The sequence below is a fragment of the Streptopelia decaocto genome (assembly GCF_964273445.1).
Source record: "Streptopelia decaocto genome assembly, chromosome: 17".
NCBI lineage: Eukaryota > Metazoa > Chordata > Aves > Columbiformes > Columbidae > Streptopelia > Streptopelia decaocto.
Window position 1 is genome coordinate 7,016,295 of NC_138672.1, and position 13,511 is coordinate 7,029,805.

At 57.3% G+C, this 13,511-nt stretch overlaps 1 protein-coding gene across 1 annotated transcript; it reads right to left on the reverse strand.

Annotated features, from left to right (window-relative positions):
* Nucleotides 1-11,635: 11,635 nt before the first annotated feature.
* IER5L (immediate early response 5 like) lies at nt 11,636-13,000 on the reverse strand. Its single transcript, XM_082067796.1, has one exon. The coding sequence runs from the start codon at nt 12,650-12,652 to the stop codon at nt 11,660-11,662; it is 993 nt and encodes a 330-aa protein (XP_081923922.1). The 5' UTR covers nt 12,653-13,000; the 3' UTR covers nt 11,636-11,659.
* Nucleotides 13,001-13,511: the final 511 nt, after the last annotated feature.

The window sequence follows — 13,511 nt, forward strand, 5'->3', positions numbered from 1 at the left end:
TTGAAGTTTCCTGTTGCTGTTTGGTTTGGGAAACCACTGCGAGGGGTGAGGCGTGAGCCTGCGTGTGGCTGTGGGCAGCCGCCTCTGCTTGCACGGGGGGGTCTGAAACGGGTAAAGGGAGTTGCAGGGAAGGTCTGTGGGTTGCTGAAAGCCCAGGGTGCCATCTGTCTCTTACTCTGGGTAAGGAAAGCCCATCCTCGCTCCATCTCTTCTGCGAGGTTCCCGGGTCTTCCTTTCCCCATCCTGCCTCTTCCCTTGGGTGAAGCTGGGAACTGGCTGGGCTGCGGGGTCTGAGCTGGCTCTGGAGCTGGAGACAAAGTCCCCGGAGGGACCCGGCTCTGTGGGAACAGCTATGCAAGGACACTGCTCGAGCAGCACATCCTCAGGCTCCCTCTTCTTGGGCACAAAACCTCACGTGTTCGCACACATTCATCGCTGGGTCCAACCTGCCCTCTTCACTCCTGTTTTCTCCTCCATGCTTTGCTGTCCCAGGGCCGGGCTGGCCTTGGTGGCACAAGGTGACCGTGGTTGCTGCTGCTTGGTCATAAATTGTAGCGACAGCCCCATAGCAAAGGGATTTCCCCACGAAGCAGCATCATCCCCTGAGCAAAGGCAGCACGTGGGGTGAGCATGCAGCTTTACACACGCTTATATACTTGTGCTGGAAACAAACAGCATAACTGGCCCAGGACGGTGGGATATACCTGGAAAAAGCTCTTTCCCGTTGTCATTCCCTGCTGGTGTTGCTGTGCTGGACCTCGAGCAGAGGGACCAGCAGCTGTGTCTCCGAGGCAGGTGACAGAATTGGGGACATGGTCTGGGTCACACCAGCAGCGTCGCTGGGAGGGCAGGAGTAGCTGGTGCTCCTGAAACAACTCTATAAATATGCATTGTAAATGAAAATGGAAGACTGGAGTTTAGTCTTGTTTTACTCCTAAATGAGACTTGTGTTTTGTCTTGCCTTCCCAAACGGATCCGCTCCTGAACGTCTGTGTGCTTGCTGGGACACGATGAGTTGGTCTCTGATGGAGCAGTTTAGCAGCCAGCACCTGGATCAGAGACCCCAGGCATCTCCCTGTGTCCCCTTGTATCGCTGGGTGACTTTTTGCGGGTGTCACCGTGCTGTATGTGGCTGTGAAGTGTCTGGCCAGCAATGGCTGAGCTAAAGCCCCTGGTTTCCCAAAGCCACCCAAGGGTCGGGAATGCACCTCCCCTGGTCATCTGATGGAAATGGGGCTTCCATGCGAAAGGATGGGTGGAAATGTTGACATCCACGCGTGGAGGGACACCAAGAATGTGAAATACAGCACCAAAGGGTGGGGAGGTGCCTCCTTCCCCTGCAGCCGCTGTTCCCTGGGCTTGGGACCCACCAAGGAGGCTCGCGTAGAGCTCCGTGCTTCTGGATTCCTCAGTTTGCACGTCTGTCCTGCTAGGGGTTTTTGGACTTTAAGCATCTAATTCTTGTTTAAATCATATCACCTGGCTTGCCACGTGCCCTCATCGCATGTCAGCCGGCTGCTCGCCTTCCTCTGGCTCCCACCGACATCCATCCCAGGTTCTCCGCTCCTTGCTGAAGTGGCAACTCCGGCACCTCTTCCCACATTGTGGTTTTACTTAAAGCCTCCGTGTTTTGCAGCAGTGACTCTGTTGGTCCCTCTCAGCTGGGGGTTTGCTCGCGCTTTGGGAGCGGAGCCGGGGAGGGTGACGGCTGGAGCCTTGAGCACAGGGCAGAGGCTGCGGAGGCGCCAGCTGTGCTGCTGGTTGAGCTCTTGCTTGCGCAAAATTGGCTCGTTATTTAACTGCATGAAGCAGATCTGTCTAGTCTGGAGCCTTCCTAGGTGTCTTTCTCTCATATAGAATATTCTATTTATTTATTTAACTTTGCTATGTTCACCCCGTTCTCCCCCAGCTTGGATGTGGCAGGCAGGTGATGTGTCCCCAGGCCAGCGAATCCCTCCTGGAGCCCAGAGTTGCTCCCAACACGAGGAGGTTCGAGCCTTGTTTCTGAGGCAGGGGGAGAACTGGAACCTTGTTCTTCAGCTGTTTTTCCTGTCCTGCCGCAGGGGCTGACTCAGGACTTCCAGCATCAGTTTAGCTCAGCAGCTTTGTTGGATTTATAGAGCAAATTATACCTGGACCTTCTCAGGAGTGGCTGGAGCTCGCGTAGATGTGCTTAGCAAATGCCAGTTTTCTCGTCGCTGGGTTATATCTTCTCCGTGGGCGCAGGCCAGCTGCGTGAGTGCATGTTGCTAAAAGCGGCAGCAGCGCGGAGGGATGGATGGGGAGCAGAAATGTCATCTCGGATCACAGATGTTTTCTTTGAAGGCGCTTGAATTCATCTTGAATGTGTCCCTTGGTGAACGTGACGCGCGGAGAGGGGGAAGCAGGCGTCGTGTGGGTATCTCACCATCTTCCCGCGCAGCCCCCTGACCAAGCCAGGGTTTTTAAATGCAGTTTTCAGAACTGGATCCTTTGCGGTTGCAGTACGTGGGCTGGTTGGTGTTTCTGTTTAGCAGCTGTTGTCTTTACATGGGGCGCGTTTCGCGAATCGCCGTCAACCTTCCCCCGTCTCTTTCTTTGCAGCCCTCCTTTATAAATGATCATTCGTGGCAGCCAGTAATAAATGAAGTAAGAGTTAAGAGAAGCAGCCTCGTGCGGTGATAGTAGTAAAAGAATAAAAAATAGAACTGTTTCATGCCATTGTTGCTGTATTAACTCGTCCCTGGTGTGCGGCTCGGTTCCATTACGTAGCGCTGGGTTCCTGCTATTAAATAAACAAAGAAATCCCCGCTGCACGACCAGCATTGGTTGAACAGCAACATCTGAGCTGGCGGTTTCCAGGACCAGGATGTGCTCTGGACCCCGAGGAGCTGGTGTGGAACCCCAACAAGCCCTGGACGCCACGCTGGGTCCCTGCAACCGCGTCCCAAGGGAGGGAAGGAGGCAGAAATGGGTGGGAGAAGGTGGAATTGGTGATTAACGATAACTGCTAACGTAACCTGGACTTTCCCCCTGCTGGTGTGCCGGGGGAACCTTCGATGGTTGAGAAGCTTGTGGGGATATTGCTGCTTCAACAAGGACTCTCCTGGCTCAGATGTAGAATTTAATGGGGCTTTTGGAGGCTGTTTCATGTTGTAATAGCCAAGCGGAGAGATCTTCATCCTTTAACGCTGCTTCCCCTTCGGTGGACGAGCCATCTTCCTGTTGACATCGGGACAAACTCCTGGAGTGTCCTGGGGACAGTCGCGTCTTTCCCTGGGCTGATCTTGTAAAATTGGTGCCAAACTTCCAACTAGGATGAGCCAGATTGACAAGGGGCAGTCTCCACGTCGGATTTAGTGAGGGCTGAACCATGATGGGCATCTTCAGATTGGAGATTCCGAAGAGCACGAGGCTGTGAGGAGGCTTTGGGGGTTAGGGAAGGTTTTGGAAGGGTGGAGTGGGTGCTTGTGCTGCTATAGAAAGCCTGGGCTTGGGAACGTCTGCATCAATCGGCTCTGCGCAGGGTGTAAGTACAGTCACGGCTAAAACGGAAACGAGTCACTCCCCATGTTCCTGGTTGCAAGTGTAACACAGAAAATAAATAACATGGAAATCCCTCATCAGAATTTGGGCTCCTTAATGCTCCGGGTGTGCAAACCCATGGAAATGGGGTCTTGTGCTGGGGGCCCCAAACCAGCGGCACCGAGGTGTGTGTCTGAGTTCTCCTAAGCACATACTTGCTTTTATAAAAACAGGTTTAGGGATATGGATTTGCTGAGCCTACGAATGGAGGAAGGAGAGGAAGCAGAGGAGCAGTTCCCTGTCAGTTCTTTTGTTCCTGGGACACCTGGGAGAGATGAACCCCAGCAGGCTGCGCTGTACAAGTCAAGGTACCCAAATTACCTCTTTTAACATGAATTCCTCCCAGTTTTATGCGTGGAAACTTTATTTTTGGAGACGGTGAGGTCTGCAGTGCCAGATCCCAGCCTGGTGAGTGGTTGTGTGGCTGTGGAGCATTTCATGTACATTTCATTGAGACCCACCAGCTGCACCTCTGTTACACACAATGCTTCAGTTTCTGGTGCTAACGCTGCTAAAGGAAAGGTATGTTGTGCTACTTGCCTATTTTCCTAAGAGTCAGTATGTCCTATAATGGCTACAAACTAGATAAAATTGACTTGGTGTGGTGGTTAGAAGGAAATTCCAGCTAGATTGAGAGATACTGGAGCATATTCTTTTATGGGGTTCTAGCTGATCGACAAAAGCGACTGCTCTGCAAAAGGTCTCACTCTTCCGTATTCAGAGCATATGCCTTTAAAAATATTAGTTTAGGTATTACACATCTGCTTTCAAAAAATTCCCTTGTAGGCAAGAATAAAACTTACAAAAAGGCTGTTACAGAGATCATCAGCTCTCTATTAGATAGCTGGGAATATGCTCCACTAGCACCAGAGTTTAGTCTTCTCCAAATTACTGTGGAGGATTTGACTGTATCTTGCTGATCCATCCACATTTTAATTTCCTCTGCACGGATACATATTGCAGGATGCTGGAAATCCCCAAGCCCACTGGAGCTGCAAGACTGGATGTTTCATCCTGTAACACCAATAAAATGTTAATGCATACTAATAGCAAGAGCAAAGGGGTTTATGGAGCAAGCTTGGAAGTATTTTATAATTGCCAGGGTATCCGTGTCACAGAGAATTTGGGGTTAGAGTCATCAAGTATTGCGCTTTGTCAACACAGGCAAAGAAAACCCCTCAAATGTACCTCAGACCTACTAATTTTTATAATTAAAGGGGGAAGATAGAAGATGGGTCCCTGGGGACAGAGTCAAACATAAATTGCATATACATGAGCGAGCTGCCCACTGGTTGGGATGGATTCAGAAGTGGGTTCAGTTGCCTCTTCTCCCACAGCCCCTGTCACCTTAACTGAGGACATGGCCTCGCTTTCCCACCTGGAGACCAGGAATAACAGCACTGCCCTGCTTTGTAGACCTGGTAAATCAGGGCGTGAGGTGACATAAATAAATCAGTAACGTGAAATCCAGGGAGATGGAGCATGGGTTGGTTTCTCCGCATGTTGCGCTGCCCGGCTGGAGCATCTCACAACTTCCAGTGGTTCCCGATGTTTCTGCACAGCCCAGACAGGTGGTGTGGCCGTGGTTACTGCAGCCTAAGATACCAGAAAATAAAGGTAAATTTGAAATTGGGGTCAGAAGGACCAGGTTTCCTCCATCTCGCGGTGTTTCCATGTGCTGCTCTTGCTGGAGCCCTTTGTCCTGCCTGTCCTGACTGTCCAGCTCTGGATGCTCCAGTCGCTGCCCACTGGTGTTGAAGGACCGTGGGACAGATAAATTCATGGTGAGGCCATGGAGATCATGCCCTGTGAGAATCACCACGCTGGGAACTGCCGACCCGCCCCGGCTGACGATCGACTCCTCTGTTTCTCACGGCAGAGCAGAGCGTGTGGTCTCCGTGGTCCACGGGCAGAAGGGGAAGAGCCCGGGTGACCACAGAGCTGCTTGTTCTAATAGACGTGCTCCAAAACCTGGGGCTTTTCCAGAGTCAACAGATCCCGAGCCAAGGTATAAACCAGAGGCATTGCCTAACCCAGCAGGCACCGGAGGGCCAAGCTGAAGAAGCTCAGCGTGTAAATACTTCTCAAACAACGTTAGGCTGAGTTAATCCAGCACTAGCTCTGGGGGGACAAGCCGAGGGCTCTTATCTCTCCATGTCACTGAGCCCGAGGACCGAGCCCAGCGCACAGCGCCGCGGAGCCTGAGGTCTTTGCATCCCGGCTTTTGGGGCTTTTTAACCATGTTGTTTCCTTCTGGTTCACACAGGAGGGGAAGAGCTGTTTGTGGTGCCGTTGGGACCAGCAGCATGGTCTTTGCTGGGGGCGATGGGTGGTGGAGGAGAGCAGCTGGGACATCGGGGTTGTCCCAGGCTTTGGTAGGACGAGACCCAGGGTTCTGCTTTGCCCCTGCATGGGGTCGTCCCACATCCCGAGTCCTGCGGGAAGCTGCTGCAAAGCTCCCCCTGCCTTGCACCCGTGTGCGGCTGATGAAGGCAAAACCTGTCACTTAACACGCGGGTTTGGGGCCGGTGTTTGCTCTCCAGCACCAAAGCAAGTGAAACGGCAGGTTTCTAAAACACTGAGCCCTGGCTGGCTGCTCGGGGTGAGTTCATAGGAAAATCCTGAATCCTGAACACCCTGGCACCCCGTTTGCAAAAGTTTTAGGAGGAGGAGCAGGTTCCTATTTGGGATTTGCAGCTCCAAATGCTGCTGAGCAGCTCCGGGTAGTGTGTGGCAGCCGCTGCAGGCAGCAGCGCAAGCGGTGGGCGCGGGGGCACGGCGTGTCGTGGCGATGGATTGTTCACCGTGTTGTAGTGATGGTTTGTTCGTCGTGTCGTAGTGATGGTTTGTGCGTCGTGTTGTGGTGATGGTTTGTTCATCATATCGTGGCGATGGTTTGTTCGTCATGTCGTGGCGATGGTTTGTTCGTCGTGTCGTGGCGATGGTTTGTTCGTCGTGTCGTGGCGATGGTTTGTTCGTCGTGTCGTGGCGATGGTTTGTTCGTCGTGTCGTGGCGATGGTTTGTTCGTCGTGTCGTGGCGATGGTTTGTTCACCGTGTCGTGGCGATGGTTTGTTCACCGTGTCGTGGCGATGGTTTGTTCACCATGCTGTAGTGATGGTTTGTTCACCGTGTCATGGCGATGGTTTGTTCACCATGCTGTAGTGATGGTTTGTTCGTCGTGTCGTGGCAATGGTTTGCTCATCGTGTCGTGGCGATGGTTTGTTCACCATGTTGTAGTGATGGTTTGTTCGTCGTGTTGTGGCGATGGTTCGTTCATCCTCACCAGGGCACGGAGCTAGCTGGGCGAGGAGGAGAAAAAAACAACTGTGTAGAATTTCATCGGGGAGCTTGCAAAGAGGCAATTTTGCGAGCAAACAGTCGCCTCTCGGAGCAGAACTTCCCTGTCTCCAATTTCAAAATTCCATTCACATCAACATCCACTTTCATGTTGTAAAACCTGGGGAAAAAAGGAGAAAAAAAAAAAAAAAGCAGCTGCACAGGTTTAAATGCAAAAGCCTTATTTTGGTGAGGAGAAGAGGGGGAAAGCACTGCTTTGGTGGTAGTTTATTAAAAAAACAAGCCCCTAAAAGAAACTGTAGAAATATTCAGGGACCTGAGGCAGATGCTGAGTGTGAGTGGGGCTGGGAAGTGGCCGCTGGAGTCCAGCCCCGACCTTAAAAGATGGAACTTTTCCTTTACCCAGTTTGGGGAGAGTGTAAAGCAGCGCTGGCCAGGACCGATGTCGGAAGTGCCTCTGACTCGGCACTGCAGCCACCGTCCCCATTTCCCACATCAGAGAGGCAGGAGCAGGGGACAGGGCAGAGATGCTGGGTAAGTCCCCATGAATTTGGCACGGGAGGAGCAGGGGGAAAACGCTCCTCTCCCTGCCACGGGTGCAACCTGAAGGGGACCTGCGGGCCGGGTGAGAAGGGGCAGGACATGGAGCAGTTCCAGCCATGGGGCAGCACCTGGGAACAGGTACCTGGCTCCAGAGCATTTTGCAGGGTGAAGAGAAGGGCACAGCTGTCTCACAGCTGGCAGAGCGAACGGCGTGTGCACAGACGTGGTTCCCTCTGTTGTGACAGTGCAGGATCGCCCCAACTCTCCTTGGTCCCCCCATCTCTCACAGCTCTTTGCCAGCCAAACTACACTTGTCCCCTCCGCAGGACCCCCCGTGCCTTGTCCTGCTCTGGGGCTGCTGGGCGAGGGGGCACTAACAGGAAAAGGGACATGGAAGGATTTTTAGGGTCAAACTCTTTACCATCAGCAACACCAAGGTCGGGCAGCACAGGGGCAGGTTGAACCATGCTGGGGGGCAGATCTGGGGTGGGGACGGATGCTGATGTGGCATCAGAGCTCACAGCTGGGCTGGGGGCATCTAGGGGTGACAGCTGAGCTCCCCCAGACTTGGGGACCTCCTGCTCCAGCCCATCTGTTCAGCATCTCCCACCGCAGGGAGGGACTGGAGGGGTGGGGGCTGAGGAGGCGGGTGCCAAATGGGGTGCACAGGGCACAGCCCCTTCCCTGCGAGCACCCAGTGCCGAGTTGTGAAGGGATCAAAACATTTTGTGCCTGGAAGACGAGGAGTGTGTGCGAGAGTGAGGATGGGCTTGTGTTGGGGGGGGTGCAACCTTCCCCTGTCACCTCCCTTCTAGCCTGAATGCTTCTGCCATCATGATTAATTTATCAGGTACTTATGAATATGCAGATGAGACTCTGGTTTCCAGGCTCTGCTTTCAGGAGAGAGGCTGTGTGATGGGCTTACTGCTGCTGCTGCCTTCGTAAGAAGAGAAATGTCATGTACCGGGGTTTAAAATAGATAAATAACTGCGCTGCTGAGAGTGGCTGAGTCTCAGTGGTTCTGTGGAGCTGTGGGATTTCCTCGCCCCTCAGTGTCAGGGATTTCTATGAGTGTCCCCAGGGCGTATGCACCCCGTGTCCCCCACCCTTTGTGGTTCCTGGTCATGCAGAGGTGTCTTTGCTGATTCCAGCCTTTGAAACCTTGACTGAAGCCCCAGAAACTTCCACTGTTGCGTGAGGGTGAGGTTTAAGCTCCCCCAGGAGAAGAGAGTTTTGGAGAGATGGGTGTGCCTGGGGCATCGAGACCTGTAGGAACAGGGGTTCTCTTGGTGATGGTTTCTTTAGCACTGGAAACCCTGTGATCTGGGAGATGGGGATCAGTTTGGGAGGCTGATGAGTGGGTGCATGTGGCTGCTTGGCTAAAACACCCTCTGCCCCTCTCCAGCCTGGAGCAGGGGCTGCGGTACAGGAGGGGGTGCATGGTTGGTGTTTCAGCACCTGAATGTGCTGACCTCCAGGTACCTGGTGTTTAAAACTTCCCCCAAATACCGTGTGTAGCTGTGGTTTCCCAACCAGGGCTATACATGCAGGAGCTGCTACTTCTACAAATCCCGCTGCTGGGACTCCCCTCTGCAGCCCCCTCCATGCTGGGGAGCCGGGAGTCCCAGGGCAGGGGAGCAGGATGGGGCTGGGGGAGGCCTTGGGGTGGCCAGGGAGCAGGGACAGGGGCTTCTCCCTGGCTCTGCAGGTGAGTGTCCCCTGGTCAGAGCATCGCTCCCGCCAGCGCTGCTGCACCTGGACGGGAGGGTTCCAGGTTGTATATTTTTAATTTTGATCTATTTTCTGGGGCTATTTGGAGGAGCAGCAGGAGGCGGGTGCGTGGCTCAGCCCCGCAGCCGGGTCCTGCTGCCCCGAAGAGGTTGGGAGGGGGGACAACGCGGCTGCCCCTGTCCCTTCTTCTGCCCCGAGAGGGGTCGGACCGTCCCGCCCCCGCCCCCCAGCCCCGGTGGGGCGCTGCTGCTCCCGCGGCAGACGCCAGGGGGCGCTGTGGGTGCGGAGCGGGCGCGGGTGCGGAGCGGGCGCGGAGTGGAGCCGGGCGGGGGGAGCGCTCCGCTCTTCGGCTCCTCTGCGGCTGGAACGCACCCGTCGAGCCCCCCCTACCCCGCTCCGCAATCCCGTTTTTCGGGTCTCTCTCTCCGGGAGAGGGGAAAGCTGCGCTCCCGCGGTGATGCGCGGGGCTGGGGAGGGGGTTTGTCCGGGTGTTGGTCTGGGCGGAGGGGTCCTGGGGATGCTGGGGAGGGTCCTGGGGGTGTGGGGGCGGAGGAGCGGGGCCAGCTGCGGGATTTTCGCTGTATGCTGGAAACTACGCGTTTTGCACGGGATTTTAAAACATGTTTTTAAAAAAGTCCCCTGCTGAGGTTCGGCCGGTGGGGGGTGAGGAGCGCCCGCGGGTCCGTTCGTTTGGTGTAAAGAGGTGTGTGGAGGGGGAATACACAAAAAGGAGAGGGGGGGAACAAATAAATAAATAAAGGAGGAACCCGCACGCACCACCGAGCGGCCCCGCGCGGCGAGAACTAACTCCAACTCAAAATAAACTTCCCGAGCGCACCGGGGAGCGCGGAGGTGGCGGCGCTGCCCAGGTGCCGGGGGGCCGGGCCGCGCAGGTAGAAGCAGCGCCGGGGGGTCCCTCGGCTCCCCCCGCCCAGGGCAGCGGGGAGGGGACACCAGCCCCAGCCCCTTCCCCAGCTGGGACTCGCTTTGCGCGACACCTCCAGACCCACCGGGGGCTTTTGTTGCCTCCTGCCAGCCGAGGGGGCGGCGGGGGGGAGACGGTGAAGCTGGATGGTGTTGGGATGGGGACAATGGGGGTTTGCGGGGCGACGGGGGGGGGGGGTCGGAGCCTCCTCAAAGGTTCCCCGGTGCAGAGGGGAAGGGGCGGCTCAGGAGCGGGGCTTCCGCGGGCTGCGATGTGAAGGAAAGCGAGGGCACAGCAACTTTATAATCGACTTTTTATTAAGATTATAAATTTAAACAAATCTGAACAGTTTTACCCGGTGATATACAATTCCATATGCACAAAATTACAGGCTTACAAACAAAGAAAAAGGAGGAAAAAAAAAAAAAGAAAAGAAAAAAAGACCCCAACAGACCGTTTGGCAAAGCATCCTCAGTTACACATAGTGCTGATACCGTGAAGTTGGGAGTGGACAGGCTGCAAAAAAATAAACAAGGGGAGGGGGGACACGAGCAGAAAACCCACCTTTTTACAACAAAAGGTTTTTCTTTTCTTTTTTAGAAAAAAATACGAAAACAACCCGAGAGACTCTACAGGAGACAGATCTCTTCACAAGACCAAACAATGCTGGTTTTATGGTTTAGAAGGCTGAAACCAGAACAGTTGAACTTAAGGAAAAGAAAAAGAGACCCGACACAGCACACCGGAGACGTGAGTAGCGTTACACGGTTACCTGCGGCACCACAAACACACACCGAGGCGGGGGCTTCGGGCTGCCCGGGGGCGGTTCGCCCCTTCCCGGCGGGGAGCAGCCCGGAGGGACCCCCGGCCCCTGCTTCACCCCCTCCCTCCCCCCCCAAATTCAGCTCTTGTAACCCTCCAGCGTTACCCCGGCACAAACGGTGGGAAGAAGTCACATCGCACACGTTTCTTCTGGGAGGAAAGTTGAAATGTTTTCATTTCTGCCTCTTTTTAATGTTTTTTTTTTTTTTTCTTTTAAATATATAAAGAAACGCACAAAACCGAACAGGCAGCGGGTACTTTACTCCTCCCTGCACCCCAAAACTAGCGGAGCCGGGGGGACCCCGCGGGGCAGCCCGGACGGGCGGGGGCCGCTCCCGCCGGGGGTCCCGGGGCCGGTGCGGCGGGGCCCGGCTCTCACGTGGCGCTTCCCCGCCGCCAGCACCGGCCCCGGGAAACCCGCGGCAAAGAGAACCCGAGCGGACACAAAGAGGATTATTTAAATAGGTGCTTCGTTGTTGTTTTTTTTTTTGTTTTGTTTGCTTATTTTTTTGTTGTTTTTTTCTCTCATCTCTGCAAAAATAAAGTCCCAAGATCTTAATTATTTTTTTCTTTATTGTACAATTTATAAAACACTAGCGTGGCTCTGCCCTCCCACCTCCCCTGCGCACCCCTCAGCACCCCCCACCCCCCCCTCCCCTCGTCCCAACCCCCCCCTCGCCTTTGTTTCAGGGTCCCCCCTCTCCGGAGCCGCTGTCCCTCGGATCGCACCCCCGTTTTGCAACCCCCCCCTCCCCTCTTTGCTCTCCGCTCCTCTCTAAAACGCGACGATGGCCCGAGTCCAGGCTCCCAGGCTCGCCAGCGCCTGCTTGCTGCACAGCTGCCCGTTGAGGGGCTGCTCCGAGTCCGCCTGCTGCCGGCTCACCAGCCCCGTGAAACCGGAGCCGAAGATGGAGATCAAGTTGGAGATGTTGGAAGAGTCCTGGGGGTGCTCGGCGCTGTACTCCTCGAAACGGGCGCGTTTGGTGCACGGGGCGAAGGGGGGGCCGCCCGCCACCCCGCCTCCCCCCGGCTCCCCTTCCTCCACCCCCTCCTCTTCCTCCTCCTGCCCCGGGTAATACTTGCGCTTGGTGCCCGGCGTGGGCGGCGGGGAGGCGAGCCCCGGTGCCGGCTGGCAGCAGCAGGGGCACTGCGAGCAGCAGTCCTGGTGCAAGTACCCGTTCTCCACCGTGGTCACGACGTGAGTGTCCAAATCCAGCACCGTGGTGCGGCTGCTACAGTGCGGCGCCCCGCCGCTCCCGAAGTCACAACCGGCGGCGTAAAGCAGCCCCGGGGCCGCGCTGTTGCTGCTGCCGCCGCCGGGACCGGCACTGCCGGTAGCCCGGTAGAAGCCCGGGGACGAGTCTCTGCAAGGCGCTCGCTGCAGCTCCGGGGGCGCCGCGCATACCGGCACCTCCAGCAGCTCCGCACCGCCCCGCACCACCGCGCAGCTCCGCGCCTCGCGGTCCTGCGTGTCGGCGGGCAGCGGGAGCACCGCCAGCTCCGGCGGGGCGGCGGCGGGCGGCGGGCAGGCGGGCATGGCGAGGAGCGGGGCGCCGTCGGGGTAGTGCTGCTGGCGGCGGTAGAGCTCGGCGTAGCGCTCGCTCAGGTAGAGCTGCCGGGCGTTGCGGAGCACATAGGAGACGAGCAGGTTCTTGTGGAGCTTGATGCCGCCTCGTTGCGTGCGGGAGCTGTGGATCTTCCGCAGGGAAATACTGATCAAACTCTGCGCATCGAGGGTGCACTCCATCCTCCTCCGGCCCCTCAGCATCTGCTCTCGCCACCCGCGCAGCCAGGCACCCCGGGCCGCATCCACACGGCGACCGGGAAGGGTGCGGAGGGTCGCAAAAAAAAGGATAAAGAGGCGGGGGAGGGGGGGGAGGGAAATAGAAGGGGGGGGAAAGGAGGAAAAGGGGGGGAAAGAACCTGAGGTCGCTGGAGAAGGGGGGAAATAGAGAGGGGTGTCTTCAGGGGGCGGCCAGCGGCGGGAGCAGAGCGGGCATCGCCGTGCGCGCCGGTGGCTCCGCTGCTGCCGCTGCCGCGAGCCGTGCGGGGACAGGCGCGTGCAGCCAGCGCCACCAGCGCCGCGCGCGCCCCCGCCCTCCCCGCGCGCCGCCCCCGCCCGCCCTTCTCGCGTGCGCGCGCCTGCCCCGCCCCCTCGCTCGCGCTCCCTCCACGCCCCGCCCACTCCCCACTCCGCCCCCGCCGGCCGGTACCTGTCGCGCAGCGGCACTGAGCGCCCGCCCGCCCAGCCCCCGCGTTTTATAGCACCGCGCCGGCCCCGCCCCGCCCCCCCGGCGCGAGCTGCCAACGGGGCGGCGGCGGGCGGCTTGACGGGCGGGCGCGGTGGCCAATAGGGGCGAGGCGGGTTCCTCGCGCCGTTCAAACGCTGCCAGGCGCGGCGCGGCCCAGGAGGGCGGTGGGACCCGGCGGGGGCTCGGCCGGGCCGGGCGGGGGATGGCGGGTTGTGCCGGGCAGCGCGGTCCCGTGGCGGCGGGCAGGGCTGGGACGCCGCCAGCCCGCGCCGCTCCCCTCGCACAGGTGAGCGGGGGGCGGCTCCCGCCTCGGTGGGCGGTGTCGCAGCCCGGGCCACCCCGATCAGCTCTCCGGGGACACCGGGCTCCCTATGC